Source organism: Salarias fasciatus, chromosome 5 (assembly GCF_902148845.1).
Source record: "Salarias fasciatus chromosome 5, fSalaFa1.1, whole genome shotgun sequence".
NCBI lineage: Eukaryota > Metazoa > Chordata > Actinopteri > Blenniiformes > Blenniidae > Salarias > Salarias fasciatus.
The window spans coordinates 7,252,660-7,270,283 of NC_043749.1; the positions used below are offsets into that span (position 1 = coordinate 7,252,660).

The following is a 17,624-nucleotide window of genomic DNA, read 5'->3' on the forward strand; positions in this document are numbered from 1 at the left end:
TGAGTGTTCTCACTTATTTCAGATGGAAACTTGTCAAATTGATTGGCCCTTTGACACGATAGTCATAATAAAACTGTGTGAGGTGAAATTCAATAAAACACCTCAAAATACATAATGACCCCCTTCAGACATATTGAATGTTCAACTATGAAGTGTAATTTGAGATGACATGTCCACAAAATGAAAAGAGTGAAATTGAACATGATATTCAAATGTGGAGAAGCTAAACGTACATGTGCCATTGTTTTAATGACTAAGTACCCTGTTGTTGCCATGAGCCAGCTCACTGTAGAGCTAAATGCTAAAATTGCATCCTGATCAACAGAAAAGATAGGAAATGTGATACAGGTTTGAGAAGTTTAAGAGCAAGGCAAGTTGGGCTAAAAGCAAACATATTCTTTGTTTTTTTTTCCCATATCAACCTGACCAGACACTGCTTTCTGACGAGTTTTGAGCAGACTGGGAGAATTTAAGTGTTTCACATGGAAGGAGATGCACAAGTTACAACTCTTCTCAATGACCAAAATATACAATGAACAAAACTGAGTGCACAGTAAGTGACTGATCAAGTGCTTGTGGATAAAACGGTAAAAGACTTTAGAGTTGAACTATAAATGTGCACGACATAATTCCTGTACAGACAACTCGCTTTAGTTTGTTCCCTTTCACATTTGTACATTTCAGTGATTTGGCTGTATTGGAGCCTATTAAAGGCTGGGATTGGTCCACGGGCCTCATGTTTGACACTTTTGCATTAAAGTATATTAAATTCTTAATTACCAAAATATGTTGTTTAAAAGTAAAATGATTTTTATAACCCTTAGGGTTAGAGAAATCGACCAGCTTACTGTGTCTGGAACCGGAGGTGGAGAAAGGTCTATTTCTGGAGCGGAGTGTTTTCAGGGCCGCCCGGACGGACCGAGGAGCAAGAACGGAGCACGCGCCCTCAGGACCTGTCCTCGTGCCAGGTGCGTTTCGTTTCCGGCGGTACAGACATTAAAGCTGGATACTTCGCTCACGCGCGGGGTAAGTCCACTCCTCTCGATGTTGTCGAGTATTTATTACAAGCGGGGAGTTTTGGTGCTCTCCTCCCCGCAGCGCCACGCGCGCTTCGTGTTCATTCCTCTGGAATGGAGCCGAGGGAGAAGTGACAGACACCGATACAGGAACGTTAGACTGCACACAGACGGCAAACAAACACATGAAAACAACTAAAAACTATGAGTAAAACTGTCAGGCATTGCAGAAAAGGTAGCTTTGTAAGGAGAGTACTTCTGTTAGCTTCTACTTCTGTTACTTCAGTCTGTGTTTCTCACTATAATGAAACTGTACCTGGCAAATAAATATGATTACATTTGACAAAAAACTACAATTTCACTCATAAGCACCTCAGAATATATCTGTCAGGACATGACACAGCATATCTACTAGTTAAATACGAATTACAGCTGTTAATATTCCAAACGTCTATCTTGAATTGTTATAATTTGTATTCAGTGTCAGTAAAACGATTTGCTCTGTGGATGTCAAACCAACTCTTCAATACTAAAAAAGAAATGCACCCATAAGCAAAATGGCATGTTTTTTTTTCTGTTAAAGCAGGCCAGCATCATCAACAGCTAATAAATATTTGCTCTGTCCAGATGTGAAGGAGTGGAGTTTCTGAAGGTTTGCCTGGTGGTCCTGTTGACCACAGTGGTCCCACTCTGCAGCGGTCCATGCATATCAGTAAGAGTTCAGTTGCAGCTGGACCAGTGTCAGGAGCTATTTACGTTGACATGCCACTCGTCCAGCTAAAAATAAGAATACACATTCACCGGACCCTTTAAAATGTCATTGCGAACAACCTGCTTCAGCCAGCATGTTAAGGCACAAATGAACTGCTACAGGTTGAGTGGTGAAACTTTTGCTACTGCACTTTTTGTGTGTAATCATTCTTTTTTCAAAATATTTCCATGCTTTTTTTGTTGTAGCTTTTTTTCTGAGTGCTGTCATCCTGGTCCATCCTCAGCTGTGCTAAAACGCTCCTGGCTCCGGTTAAACATGTCGTCATCGTATGCTGCTGCAATGTCAGCCCTGCTTACAAGCAGTTCTTCTAATCCCCCCGTCAAACCCAGCCCTCAGCCCTCCCCAGACCCCGGACCGCAGAGTCCTAAACCCAGCAAGGACCCTCCAGCTGTGCAGAGCAATTCTCATCCACCGGAGTCTTTGGTGTCTGATGAGGAGCAAGAGGAGAATCCTTCAGACTACGACATCGGTGAGAAGGACCGGAAGCACTGGAATAAAGAACACTGGTCGAGAGCTTTAATTAATCTCCCCCATGATGCCTTGCAGGTGGTTACTACCCTGTCGAGATTGGAGAAATTTTTGTTGACCGTTACCAAGTGGTGAAAAAGTTGGGATGGGGTCATTTCTCTACCGTATGGCTCTGCTGGGATATGGTGTAAGTACAGGAGCTTCTGGCTTTCATTCAAATATACCAACCTTTATGCTGTATATAATGTAATCTACATTTTAATACCTCTATGACGGGTTTTTTTTTTGCACACAGGAAGGGGCATTTTGTGGCTTTGAAGGTGGTAAAGAGTGCTCAGACATTCACAGAGACGGCACTGGATGAGATCAAGCTACTGAAATGTGTCAGTGTCACCTTCTTGTCATTCTAAAATCATACAAATAATATTAATTGGTTATTTCAGTTAACTTTAACAATACATTAACACACCAAGGGAAGATAAAGACTTTTTTTTAAAGGTGGTACGAATTGACAAATTTTAAGTTCATTTAACAATTTATCCAGTCACTGTCATTTATGTTATTTTCAAACTGTGCTATAAAATCACACGTCGTCACTGTATATTTATGCTGACATCAGGTTAGAGACAGCGACCCCAAAGATCTGAAACGTGAGAGAATTGTGCACCTCATTGATGACTTCAGGGTGTCTGGAGTGAATGGACAGCGTATCCTTTCTAAGATCAATAAGCACCCATCGTAATCTAATATACAGCTTGCACTTTTTTTTTACTAATTTTTGGCCTTCTAAAAACAGAAAACCACTCCTCAGTATGAAACGAGCTCCTTAACAGCTCCCTGGATGTGTGCATGGTTCTGGAGGTTCTCGGACACCAGCTTTTAAGATGGATCATTAAATCCAACTACACAGGCCTGCCACTGCCCTGCGTGAGGAGCATCATCAGACAGGTGCTGTGTAACTCTTTCGTCTTGAATCGTCTTTTTATTCTTTAATTTCCATCAAAATGCGTTGACGATGACTGGGTTCTCATTCCTCATCACAGGTTCTGGAGGGTTTAGACTACTTGCACACTAAATGCAAGATTATCCACACAGACATCAAGCCAGAAAACATCCTGCTGAGGGTGGATGAGGCTTATATTGAAAAGCTTGCGGCAAACACCAAGCTGTGGCAGCTCCCTGCGCCCCCTGCCTTCCCCAGCTCCCCAGGTTAGTGGCACTGAGTAGAACTTAAAGCCTACATGTTGAGATCAGGTTCTAGCTGTGTTGCCTGTAATGAGAAACTGTGAGTACATGCTAGAAGTAATGATTAAATGCACGCAAATCGCAGCTGTTATTTTCACTCTGCTCCTCTTTTCCCTTTCGGATATTTTCACTTCCTGCCAGTGAACCGAGGCTCCAGACAGAAGCAGGTGTGCAGCCTCAAATCTATCAATTACGTCCTCCGTACATTTCGCTCTGTTTGCTCTGTGATCATTGTTTTTTTTTTTTTTTTGCTGGAATTTCTTAAAGAGTTTGTCCAACTTATTGGGGAAGCTGACTGGGGTTTTCCACACTATTGGGGACTGGGTAAGATGGACGTTATGCTTGTGCATCTTGAAAGCACCAGTAGCTTCAAACAGCATGTTAAAGATCAGTACACGCTCACTGCTCCGAGAGTTACATTCTGTTTTGTGTATCACTTTGATGCATGTGACAATGAAGTCAAAAGAATTTAATTCCCATTCTTAATATTTTTTTTTAATTCAACAAATGCTTGCAGGTGCACTGCAGTAGTTTTCAATTAGTAAACCTTTTTTTTTAATGCAGGAATGATCGACTCATTAGGCATGTTTATTTGTCTCATACATTTTTTTTTAAAATTAAATCAGTTCCAAAACTTATTAATATGCTGCACAAGTATTTTAGTTTTTGGAACTGTATATCCATATGTTTTTACAAAATTAAATTAATAAAAGTGAAGTAAAAGTAAGACATTCTCATTTTTTGCGCACGGCTTGTATTGCAACATTTCAGGCTCCTTTCTGCACTGGAGATAAAAAAATGCTGTCCAGAATGTAATCATGTATTTGCTGTGGGCAGCTCTTGCATCACAAAACGGACAGCTCTTTGTACTTGTCACAGCCGGAGGCTGAAACAAGACACGGAAGCAGACCACTCATATTTTTTTAGGGTGTCCAAACCTTTCTGGCTGTACTGCTCTGTTGAGTCTCTGCTTGCTGACAGGTTTGTGTGAGAGGACACAGCTACAGAGTTTAATACCTTTCCCACAGCTGCTGCGTTTATTTAACTACAACTCATTGTGCGACTGTGCATGTCTTGCTTGGTCCGGGATGATCTTTTGTTTCTTATTCTATATAATACAAAGAGTGTTATTTATCTGCAGAGCTGGCTGATGCTGACCCACTCACGTGGTTGTATGTTTTGAAGACTGCACTGATCAGCCGTAACTACTGATGATTAAAGAGATTGTCTCGATCACGGTATCTGTTAATGAGGGTTATGCATAACAAGGGAAGCAGGAAAATAGGCCAGATGGAAGGATTTGAGTGAGTTCAAAAACGGTTAAATTGTGAAAGCTAGTCAGAGTGTTTCTCTAAGGAAGGAAAAGTGTGATGAGTTCATGAGCAGCTATGTTTCATTGTTGCACATAATCCCATGCAGGCCTCAAGTTAAAACTTAAAGGGCTTTAAGGTCTGGGAAAAAGATCTTGGTACCAGATGCCAAAGCACATGTGCAGAGGTCTAGTGGAGTTCATGAATCGCAGCTTAACTGATCTGACAGCAAAAAGTGGACCCACACAATATTATCATAAGGTTACGGCTGATCTCCATTTATATAAAGCTTGGAAATTTGGCTTCGGAAAATAGAATAAAATAAAAAATGCCTTAGTTTTTTTGTGACGCTGTTAAGTAAAGGTGTGACAGTTTGTCAGTAATAGACTAACACTGGGCCTCATGTGCATGATTTTCTGTTCTTCTGAGGTAGGTCTTATTATTCACCGAGCTCATTCCACATTTTCTTCATGTGAATCTCTGTTGATTACTTGTCATCCTTCAGTCGAGCAAAGTCTCCAAGAGTCCGATCAAGCGGTTGACGGGCAAAGACAGAAGTCGGCGTAGGCAGGAGAGCGTGGCTGAGCCAAAACAGGTGTCGTTTTCTGATGTCGCTGCTCCCGGGAGCACCCGCAGCTTCACACGCCGGACCAAGAACACAGGTCCCGACCTCCAGCTAAGGAGACAGACTCTGCTGCTGGAAGACCGACGTGACTCGACTCTGCTCAGCCACAGAGGCTCTGTCTGCTCGTGGTCCGACTTCAGCACAGATGCTCCTGTCTCTGGATCCAGGTCAGCATTATTAAACCAGACAGCAAACAAGGACCCTCCTCCACCTTCACCATCCACCCCTCATGGTCAGTCTCCTTATATAAATCATTTTCTAAGAGTTTGTCCCTCTTTACTTGGATAATCTCTACCCACAGCACTGTGTTGACATGAACTCCACCTCAGCACATTAAAAGCTAATTGATGTCGAATCCCTTCATTTTCTGCGTTTAAGTTGGCGGAGACTCGGATGTCCCTCTGGACCTACTGAAGCCTCAAAATGCTGAACAAATCCTCATCAAGATTGCTGACCTGGGAAATGCCTGCTGGGTGGTGAGTGATTATTCAACAAGAAAAAAGGAATCCTTCACACCATTTTCCAACAAAATGATGACCGAAAGTTCATACATCCTTCATGAGTTTACAGTCTTTCATTGAACATATATTAAAAGAATAAACAGTATCAAACTGTCCCATTGTTTGGAAAAAAATATCACCCTTGTCAATATTTTGTGTCAAATAATATTGTCTTTATTATAGGATATAAAATATTTTGAGCTTCTCCTGGGTGTCGGATTGTCAGTGTGTTGCTTCTGAACTTTGAAACGAACACTTTCAACTTGTTGTTTTCCTGAACCTGCTCCAACAGGAGTGCTGCATGACAGCCATATTAAGCCTGACGTCCTGTGAAAAACACCTGCTGTGTTTGAGCAGTGAGACACAGGTTGATTTGAGACGTAGCAGGAAAACTGCAGTAGAAGCTGTTTGCATTTCATTTTGCATTTTATATCCTCAGAAGCTTTCTATGACTCATTTACTTATTTATTGTGGGGTTTGATCAAATTAGATCATGATGTTTACTTACAGAGGCCCTATAATTTAAATATATTTAATGTATGATTTTTTTGTCTTGGGATAGAAAATTCAGTTTGATGATAATTGGATGTGTTTTTACGTGGGATTCTCAGAGGTCATTCAACACGCTTTATCTTTAATATGCCTAAAATAATCAGTTTTCAAAAGCCCATCAGTCTATTGCATAAGTAAACTGGATACTTTTATGAATTTATTGCGCTTTATTAATGCATCAGTTATATGACTGTGGGAAAATCCTTCGCAAACTAGACCGCCTGGCCCAGACCTGTACCGAGGATATTCCTTCTGTGAGGCAAGAGCGTGAACCACGACACCACTGAGCCGCCCTCAGCGGCTTCTACAAACCACAAAATAATGATTTTTTTTTTATTATAATTAGTTGGCTGTAAAATGTAATGCTAGTATTTTACACTTTGGTGGAAGCCAGGTGTTCTTATAGATTTAGTTTTAGTTTTTTTAATTCCACAGCAACATTTAGCCCCTCATTCAGCATTTCTGATGATCTTGACTTTTGTTCCAATCTCTTGAATACAGTGTAAGTATTACAAGTGTTGAGAGTATCTGGTTTCAAATAAAAAAATGTAGATTTCGTAGCACATATTCAACGTGCCACTCCACGTAGGTCATGTAATAATGAACGCTGTCACACGTTGTCAGCACAAACACTTCACCGAAGACATCCAGACGTGTCAGTATCGCTCCGTAGAGGTCCTGATTGGTGCCGACTACAACACCCCGGCTGACATCTGGAGCACCGCCTGCATGGTGAGCTGCATAGAAAAGTATCTTTAAAGAAATATCGTTTTTTTTCAATCTCACTCATTTCAGCACTGCTGTTTGTTTGAGATGTATCACATTGAATAGTTCTTTTTTCCGTTTCCTTACACTGCAGGCTTTTGAGCTGGCCACAGGGGACTACTTGTTTGACCCCCAGTCAGGAGCAACATTTTCCCGTGAAGAAGGTCGGGGGAGATGAGAACATCACTTTTGTCCTTGACTGAAATAAATGTGCTCATAATGCAGCGTGTGACCGTGTCCTCTCAGATCACATTGCTCACATCATCGAGCTGCTGGGACCTCTTCCTTCCAAATTCGCCCTCTCGGGGAGAAATTCCAAACAATACTTCAACCACAAAGGTAACATCTATTCAGTCTACTGCACTTCATGCTTCTTTTTTAATTATTGAGAAACACTTCGTCATGTGTGGCATTATGACACCTCTTCATAGATACAGATTTAACCTTTCTATTAAAAAACATAATTGAAATAAGTGTTAAATTTACCTGTTTTTCTTCCTCCAGGACATCTGCGACACATCTCCAAGCTAAAACCATGGAGCCTGTTTGAGATCCTGCTGGATAAGTATGAGTGGCAGCGAGAGGAGGCGCTCCAGTTCAGTTCCTTTCTCTTGACCATGCTGGAGCTGCTGCCAGAGAAAAGAGCCACAGCTGCCCAGTGTCTGAAACACCCCTGGATTGCTTCCTAGGCACACTTGGCTGCGTGTCATTCAGAGCTCAATGGGCTGAATCTGTTATGTGGGACTTGGTTGAAGTAGCCTGGTGCTGGCATCATGAGCACAGCTTTCATTAATATTTATCAGCCTGACTTGCTCGTCTTTTCCCCTTTGAGTTGTTTGTTCTTTCATTATAGGCATAGTACTGACCAAAGAAAGCCCGTGTCTTACTGAAAATGTGTATTCAAACAAGACTGAGAATCATAGATCTTTTGCGTTTCTTTAAATTCACATAATTATGGTTTTATATGTTTTCTGTAATTAAAACTTGTTGAAATACTGAAAGGGCAGAAGCAATCGAAAAGATGGATTTATTGTGATTACCCAGAAGTCCTCAGTTCAGGAACAAAGCTGCTCATATGCTGGTATCTTTAAAACCAACCAGCGCGACGTGGTACCTTTGACTGAAAAAGAAACCCCCATCAGTCTGCTCCGTCGCACTTCGTATGTGTGGTTCTCAAGCTCTGCAGAAGCCTGATAACGAGCCATTCAGAGGAATCGGGTGCGTTGGAGCGGAGAGACATCTGAAACATCAGGACAGTAGGTGTCTCGGACAAGAGCCGAGAGTCACTGATCTAGAAATAATGAACTAAGCTCTCAGATTTAACCCCAATAAACCTTCAAATGCCAAACAGGACTTGCTCCGCTCCTTTCTGCAGTGCTGAGAGTGTGTGTGGAGATTAGATTTGTTGTACATTCCTCGCATGCTCGCATTCAGCGCAGCACTGAGACAGGAGATGGAAGGAAGAGGAGGGAGGAGTTTCATGTAAACCCGAGCATATGTCCGGCTCTTCTGAAACTCGCAGCTTTTCCTCTCGCAGCGAGAGGGGGTGAGGAGAGGAGAGAGCGCTGCCTGACGACACACGTAAGTCTTCTTTTCTGCTCCATTTTAATGAGAAACCCTTTGAGGAATGCATGAGTAGGCTGTTTTTACTTCCCTAGAAGACTTTGCTCGTGTGCTGCTGGAAGGAGACCACAGCTCAGTTTTAATTCCTGCTGTGGACTGGAGAGTGTTTACTGTTGAAGTGTTGTGAAATGTGGGGGATAACAAAGCTTACATTTACCAAGCGGCTGCAGTAATTCTCTGGTTTAGTCACTTGTTAAGGAAAAACTGTCTTTTGTGAACAAGTTATTTTTGTATATTCAGAAAAATCTTTAGTGTTGTCTTTCCTGTTTTTTATTCCTGAACTTGAATAGAAATGTGTGTAGGCATTGCCTACAGCATGAGGGTCAAAGTGGTCTGACTGCCTCTACAATGTGAAATGTGAACATGTGTGTGCATGTGGAGGTTTGTCAAGACCACTCTTCATTTCAGCCGTAGATCTGCTGTTGTATGTTGAAGAAGACGCCCAAGTAAAGGTTAAAGCCTCTGTGCTCTGCCTTTTGTGACACAGCTCTTCAACCCCAGCCAGTTGCCATGCAACTCTAACTCCAAATCAAAAGGAATTACCTCAACCACCGTTTGTCTTTCACAGTTTCATTATTTGTGCAAGGTAGAGTTGTTTCCAGCCATGCTTTTCATTGCATTCCCACAGAAGGAGCTCTGTTCTGGAGATTTCTGGCTGTGCCTCTCCTCCTCTCCTTTCTGTTCTTTCTCATCTCTCCTGTGGTCAAGATATCTGAACAGAATAATTTCTCCATAGTGTGGAAGAGCTGCACGCAATACAGCACTGTGTGTTTGTGTTTATTACATTCATATCAGAAAGATGCCAGGCAGTGATTTCATCTCATTGTCTTGTGTGTGGGTGTAAAGATTGGACATGGCGGTGGGAGCTGATACTGAAAACAAGAGCTGTAACAGTATTGTACACCGCATAGTAAACACCCATCTCATTATCGCAACACAGAGGGGAGGGTGAGGGGAGACATGAGAGCTTTCATTTATCTCATGCAGATGTGTTATTATTATACTGTGCCTGCACTTCTTTTATAACAGCCTTTTCACTCAGTGCATCTCTGCTCCACCACCACGCTGAAGTGATGCTTCCTTGGTTGCAGGATGTGGCACGCTCTCATTTACAGCTGTGCTGGTGGAGCTGCTGTTCTCTACGCGCTGTACAGATGGGTGATCCCCGCTGCCGTGCAGTATCACGCAGGACTGGCGTTGCTCTGGCACGATTATTTTGTGGAGCGGTTGTTGGACACGCTGACCCAGTCCACTCGTCCTCAGGTGTGTCGTCTGTACAACCTCAACACAACATTTCAGTATATTATAAAGATTCAAGCGAAGGGATGTGATGTAATGGTTGCTTAAAGGATAAGTGCGGTTTAAACAGCTTTGATGTTGTTTATAGAATGAAGTAGAACAATATACTCACCCGAATGCTTTTCTGATCCGAACAGTGCTTTGGGAGATATTTCGATCCAAAATCGAGCGGCGGACATCTGTATACAGCAAGCAGACGGGGCATGGGTAATGCCGCTCCTAAAACGGCTTTAATCGTCCAAAAACTCATTAGTTTCACCAATATTTCATCATGGTCTGCTCATGTCACTCCTCCACGACAGATATTCGTCCATTTTGCACTAAACTAGAAGAAGAAAGTTGTTGTGTAGCCTCCGGTAGCCCCTGAAACAATGAGCCGTACTGCACATGCGGCAGCTGTAAACAAAGCTTTCACTTCAGGGGTCAGCAAAACCACAACAACACGCAATGCTCTTGTAATATGTTCAAATGAAGTCCAGAGGCGTTTGGCAGCGTGAGGATGTCTATTCCCGAGAGCGGGTATCAGACACATGCGTTAGCATCGGCACTCAAACACACACAAAAACAATGCGGCTTCTGTAGCTCCAGCTTACCTAGACATAGATATCTAGACTCACGTGCACTTCTTACAGGACATATATCTGCATATATGACATATCTCGTGACACCGGGCTGTCGTGGAGGAGTGGTGAGAGCGGACCATGATGAAATATTGGTGAAACTAATGAGTTTTTGGACGATTAAAGCCGTTTCAGGAGCGGCGTTACTCATGTCCCATCTGCTAGACGTTTACGGATGTCCGCCGCTCGATTTTGGATCTAAATTTCTCCCGAAGCACTGTTCGGATCATAAAAGCATTCGGGTGAGTATTTTGTTCTACTTCATTCTATGAACAACGTGAAAACTGTTTAAAACCATACTTATACTTTTATGCTAACAGGTGAAAAAATATAGAAACATTTTTTTTTTTAAAAAAAGGGCGCGGACAGATATATTCACAAAGCTCTTTTTAAGGAACATGTATGGGCTTATTTACTCAAGTACTTAGAGCAGTGTAGAGCACAAAAAGCTGTGCTTCTAGTCCAGGAGCCCGCAACCTTCCTAGAAAAGGTCGGAGAAGGTGACCACCAGCGGCGAGGCACTGGGCTTCAGCTAGAGAAAGAGCTGTTTAAATGAAATGAGTCTGGAGCAACTAAACATATTTAGCTTGAGATATTTTTCTTCTTTTACCAAAACTGTGGTTTATGTTGCATTTATGAAATGTTGGTACTTTAGTGGAGAAGTGCTGACATTTTGGCATCAGGCGTGTATTTGAATTTATCCATGATGGTACAGTTAGCCTTTCACCTTCCGTACAAAGTCCTTTAGAGATAACATAAGATGTGCCATGTTTTTTTTTTTTTTTTGACAAACTGCTGAATTTGGCTTAAAATGTCACATTTCACACCTTTGAACTGTGAGATAAGATTCCCTTCAACATGGACTGCTGTGCAGCAAAATCTAAAATAATGGCCAGAGAGACACAAGTTGCAGACGTCTCTGTTAGCCATAAGGTACATTAATAATCAAATCAAGCATCAAACTTGGAAAAAAAATTGTCTCTTGTATTTAAACAGACACAAGAGACTGTGATCTTTAGTTGATCTCACTACTCCAAATTTTTCTGCCTGAATGGCAGAAAATGAATAGCTGAATGACAGAGGTCAAACGAGAATGGCAGAACTGGTTGAAGATGACAGAAAAACTAACAGATCCACTACTTCGTACAACGGTGCTGCTCTGAAAGCACCACGCGTCCAGTCAGGAGGCTGATGGACTGCAAAAACAGAGCATCAAGTCGGGCTTCTCTGCTGTCAGCCCCGAGTGGAAATCTGAGGCTGTGGTGTGAACAGGCTCACCAAACAGTCTGAGGAATAATCTACACTCAATTTGTGCTCTTGTTGATGAACAGATTACTTCCTCCATTATATTTTACTGTATCACCATCCAACAGTGAGTTCAGCTCACTTTTCTAACCAGACCTGAGTCATGAATCTGAATCTGACCCCAGCAGGCTGCCTGCGGAGCCAGAGGGAGCTCCACCTGCAAAATGTTTGTTTGTCCCAGTTTGGCACTCGTTGAGTGCAAACGTGGGTCACAGAGATGTCAGTGAATGTTTGAATTTAACGTTATTGTCAGGTAAACGTACACAGAAAATCCAAAAGGCTTTGAGCAACAATGTCAGCTTATATCTCGGTTAATAAATTTGCTATTGTAATCGCTGACATTAGTGTTTGATGATTTGTAAACACAACGTAGGCTGACAAATGTGTTTATGGGAGGTCCATTGATGATCAAAGGTCAGAAGAAAATGAAAGTAAAAAGATTCCATTTTATCACTCTGGATGTAAAAGAGGTAATTAAAATGATCCAGTCCATCATCAGTCGTGACAGTCAGTCTCAGACCTTTCATTGCAATGTGTGATTATTAGGATACATCTCTAAAAGCCTAAATGTCCATCTCATACTGGTGACAGAGCAAAAGTCAAGATTTGTTTTCATAAATTGAACTCGGGCCATTCTTCAAATATCGAGACACTTCAGTCTGAATTTCCACTGAGCTGCATCGGTATATAATATTATCCAAGTTAAAAACGTTACTACAAAGAATGAGAGGGAAAATTCACAGCCTCAGCAAAATCCTCCGTTTGACTTTGCAATGGATTGTAGTTGGAGCACATCTTTGTCTTCATCTTAACAAGGTCTGGAGATGAGTTACTCAACCAATTTACCTTTCTAACATTTAACAGTTCTGATCATCCTTAATCACTATGTTGGGCTTGTCGGACATGCAGTTAAAACCCATCTAAGTGTCAGATGTTACTGAGGAGGGAGCAGTTTCCTTGCGTGCTGCTGGCAGAGATTGTTTCCACTATAGGGACACAAAACTATACAAATAGGAAGGCTTCATGCTTTAGATTATCTGCAGTTAAAAAAAAAAAAGTACCGTAATACAGCTTCATTAGTAAAAATAAAGTAATTTAAGACAAAAGTTAATGAGTTCAGGTTTCAACATTCATATCTGACTGTAAAGTACTGATAAAATATGATATAAAGAAATAAACTGCTTAAAGGAAGCTTAGAATTTGCACGTACACTTGCAAGACTTGTTTCAAGAGACCCACTCCCTCTTTTTTTGTGCTAATTAGAGCAGATGAATCTATTCCTGTCACTGATAAAAGCTTAGGGCCTTTTTCTCCTTTGATCACAACGTGGGCACAAAGTGGCTTCTCTGGAAATTAAGATGTAAAATTAAAAGCGGACTCAGTTCAGAAACCTGGGCGTGTTTCATAGAACATTTGTTTCTGGGGGTTCTCACAGGACTAAAAATTCAAGCAAAAATATGTAGATGAGTAACAAAAACAAACTGCATCTTTGTTGTCTGTATTTCACAGTCTGCCGAAAAGACTTTTTGTGAAGAGAAACCATTTGGTTGAAGCTGCTTCATGTGAGAATTCTCTCATTATAGCTCTAATTCAGCTTTAAAAAAAACAATAAAGTTAGGACATATTTGTAAAAATGCATTGATGCATTAAATCTTAAAATGCTGGCTTGCCTGTTTACTTTGTTCATGTTTTCTTTAAGGAACATGCATTTGTGGAGCGAACAACATTATTTGGATTACCTCTATTAAACGTTTGCCAATTTTCCTCTGCCAGTGAGTTATTGAAGTCTATTTAATGAAATACATTAACAGGTCTTGTTTCTTCAAGTGGGATAGTTGGAGAGTGACGTGTGTTTCAACTGAAGAGAAGTTGCTTTGGGAAGTTTCAGCCTTTTCAGTAAAAACGAGACACTTAATGAGTAAAAAGCGAATCAGCTGTGCAGGCAGGTGTGGGGTCAGAGTGCAGCAATCAGCTTACAGGAAGCAGGTGTGCAGGAGCTGGAAGCATGCTGACGCCAGACGTAAGGGGTAAAAAAAAGACTTTAAAACAGCTGCCTGAACATAAAAACCAGTGGCAGTGCTAACTGAATAACTCTGACAATGTGATCAGTGTGTCATTGTGTGGGAAATATTAAACATCGAGTAAGTACTTTAGGGAAAAGCTGATGCATTGCTAGCAGGGCTGTTGGAAGTCTGATGAAGTGTGATTAAATGATTTGATCAGAGCATTGCTACAACTCCCCTCAAGCACACCTCGACCCTACAAAGCCACATAGACGATAGAATGCACTGCAGTTTATACAAACGTATGGATTGTTCCAGACAGTTCCAGTGCTCGTCCTGGTCCTTGTCCAAGAACAAACATGTCGGTATCAAATCCACCCCATAAGACAATGGTGAAAAGTGAACTGGTCTGATAGGGTCTGGTTCATTTTTTTTTGGTTTACATCATATGACAGGCTGGGGTGTGATCATCTGGGGAAATAGCAGCCGGATGCTTTGTGTACAGGTCTGCTGGGAAATCTTGGGTCCATATTCACATGGACGCTACTTTGACTTGTTCCATCTTCCTATATATTGCTGTTGCAGACCAAATATAAACATTAGAGCAACATCATTACCTGAGGTTTCTTCTCATTGCAACAGCCCAAACCGCTTTCAGAAATGAGTGGAAATCACAAGACGTGACGTGAACTGCGTATTCCCCAAATCTCAATGCAATCGACCATCTGTAGAATGTGCTGCACAAACATAACCAGCCCACAGAGGCCCTGCTTCCCTATTTTTAGAACTTAAATAGTCTGTGGCTTGATGGCAGATGCCACACAGCAGCTCCTGGGATCGATTGAAGTTCACAACTTGATGGATCTGAGCAAAATATGGGAAGCTCGACACTATTGTATTATGGCAGATTAGTGTTTGGTGTATTTCAGATAGCTTAAGATAACTTATCTGATCTTAATATAGGCTTCCAGAGATTTTCATGATTGCTACCACACTTTTAGTTTTACAAAAATGGAAAAGTTGTTTTCTCATAATAGAGAAGAAAAAAAATTATTTGACAAAACCCTCACTTGATTGTTTATTAAAATAGAATGTGTTGTGCCTGACGTCTTTAGTGACTCCAAATCATGTAAGGCAGGTGTGTTAGTTGCCTATTTGAGGCTGAACTGATCCCTGCTGGACTGGACTGGCCAAATGACACAGCAATAAATCACTACTAACCACTCGCTGGTTTTCATGCTTAAAAAAAAGCCACACATACTGAAAATTGTCTTTTTTTCATGCTCTGTCCGCGTAATCTGTCCTGACCACCCTGAAATTAGCTTAAAAAAGTGAATTCTGAAATCCTGTCATCCTTCCCTCAGACTAATGTGGTCAGAAGTCTTCCTTTGCTCAGAAAACAAATTATTTATGCAGCTTTTAGCATATATGTTCCAACAAATACACATTAATGCGTGACGTTGATGCCGTTTCACTTCAAACTGTTTGATTCTCAGTGGACACATGAGAAACAGTAGTTACTTCTTCCTTTACAGTTCTCCTCTTATTGGAAAGTTTTAAAGGTCACCAGAAGCCCAGACTGAACGTGTCCTTTCCTCACCCGCATGCTGCATATTTGAGACCCTTGAATAAAGGTCGTCTTATCTTAATAATTAATCAGAGGTATGAGAGAAATCTCAAGATAATGAATTTCTTAATTTGATTCAGACTGCATCCGGACAGACACGATTCTGTTGCTTGACACGGAAATAATTACAAAGAGAGAGACCTTTACTAGGAGGATTCTCAGTTATACGAGAGTTACAGTATGGTTTCATTATGCCCAAACTCAGCTGACATATCAACCATGGAAATATATTACATTAAAATATTTTCTAATATATGTGCTTAATAATTTATTCAATGTGAGATTAATCATCTTCTCCTAAAGGAGTGTTTTTATCTTTTACAGCGGCTCCTCGGTGCAGTAAAGAAAAACGCCACTAGAGGGGACCCTCGCAGCGTGGTTAAAGCCATTGATCAGTTCTGCAGACAGAAGGAGTGGGCCATGAATGTAGGAGATGAAAAAGGTACCCAGGCTTCAGAATCAATGATCTCTTGCATTTATGCATGGAGTCAGTCGATAAAGAAATGATCTCTGATTTAATATGTGCTTACTTATTCATGCAACAGGCTGCATCCTGGACTCTGTGGTGTCGGAGCTGAACCCCGCCACAGTGCTGGAGCTGGGGACCTACTGCGGCTACTCCACGGTGCGGATCGCCAGCATGCTGCCCCCTCACGCCAAGCTCATCACTCTGGAGTTCAACCCAGACTACGCTGCAGTGGCTCGTCAGGTGATTGCCTGGGCAGGACTTGAAGACAAGGTAAACCTGAATGTCTGAGAGCAGTCCCCCTTTTTGAGGACCGTGTCAGGAAAACTGATTGGATGACGTTATTTATTCCAGGTCCAGCTGGTTGAAGGAGCATCTGGTGACTTGATCCCAAAAATGAGCGAGCAATTTGAGGTGGAAACATTTGATCTGGTTTTCTTGGATCACTGGAAAGACCGCTATCTCCCCGACACAAAGCTGATGGAGGAAAGTTGATCGTTTCATATCATATCTTTTGCACTGTTGCCATGACACTCACCTTTGTTTATTTATTTCCTCAGGAGTGTGGCCTCTTAAAGAAAGGCAGCGTCTTGTTGGCTGACAACGTCATCTGCCCGGGGACGCCTGAATACCTCGAGTATGTCCGCGCCAGCCCCCGATATGAAAGCCAGTACTTCAGATCCCACCTGGAATACACCAAAGTGGAGGACGGCTTGGAGAAATCTGTCTTCTTAGGGTAGTTTTCAGGTTAGGGCTGTCGGACTCATTTTAGTCCAGTTGCTACCTGCGTCCCAGTTGGACCTGGAGTGATCCAGACTGGTTAAATTAGATAGCATAAAAACCTTTAAACACAGATTATTTTTTTTTCCACAGCTCATATTAGTTCCCTTTTTTTTAGTCGTTAAAGTAATAAAGAATTTAATCATGTTTCATAAAACCTTGCTCCTTTTTTTTTGAGAGAAATAGGTGTCCTCTGTAGCGTTTTTACAAATTCACCTTCAACGGCTTTGATGCTGTATCTTCACTAAGGTAGCTACTTGACTTTCAGCTCAGGTTTCAATATTCTGCTGTCTCCTATACTGAAGTGACCAGTAAATTAATTAAAAACATCTGTTACCTTCGAGGAAACATTCAAGTCAGTGTCTTCTAGCAACAATCTTTTTTTTTTTTTCTAATTGTCATTTCTCTGTGGTCTGGTCTTTGGCTCCCGAGTCGGACGTTTGTCGCCCCTCTTTTATGAAGATGTGTCATGTTTTACACAGATACTGTGAAATAGATGTTCAGAATTTGAAATTAAAAGGAAGTGAAATGTGTTTTTTCTAGCTCCACAGATTGTTGCGTTGACAATAAATCTCACTTGTGAAAGAAGAATGTTTTCGTTTTGTGTTTTTAATTGTCTTCATGGTGGATTTCACTCTTTGGAAGTGT

The 17,624-nt window shown here is 41.5% G+C and overlaps 2 protein-coding genes across 2 annotated transcripts; both read left to right on the top strand.

Moving 5' to 3' along the window:
* Window positions 1-968: 968 nt before the first annotated feature.
* On the top strand, window positions 969-8,546 carry LOC115388415 (SRSF protein kinase 2-like). The gene is made up of 15 exons (XM_030091550.1): window positions 969-1,026; window positions 1,974-2,257; window positions 2,335-2,443; window positions 2,552-2,639; window positions 2,876-2,963; window positions 3,098-3,204; window positions 3,300-3,465; window positions 3,643-3,668; window positions 3,769-3,825; window positions 5,317-5,668; window positions 5,815-5,912; window positions 7,113-7,220; window positions 7,348-7,417; window positions 7,500-7,592; window positions 7,758-8,546. Exons 2-15 carry the CDS (start codon window positions 2,044-2,046, stop codon window positions 7,940-7,942), a joined length of 1,761 nt encoding a protein of 586 aa, XP_029947410.1. The 5' UTR covers window positions 969-1,026; window positions 1,974-2,043; the 3' UTR covers window positions 7,943-8,546.
* Window positions 8,547-8,711: 165 nt separating this feature from the next.
* Window positions 8,712-16,990, top strand: comtb (catechol-O-methyltransferase b). Its single transcript, XM_030091549.1, has 6 exons — window positions 8,712-8,834; window positions 9,968-10,139; window positions 16,055-16,172; window positions 16,276-16,469; window positions 16,551-16,682; window positions 16,757-16,990. The coding sequence occupies exons 2-6, from the start codon at window positions 9,969-9,971 to the stop codon at window positions 16,934-16,936; spliced, it is 795 nt and encodes a 264-aa protein (XP_029947409.1). The 5' UTR covers window positions 8,712-8,834; window position 9,968; the 3' UTR covers window positions 16,937-16,990.
* Window positions 16,991-17,624: the final 634 nt, after the last annotated feature.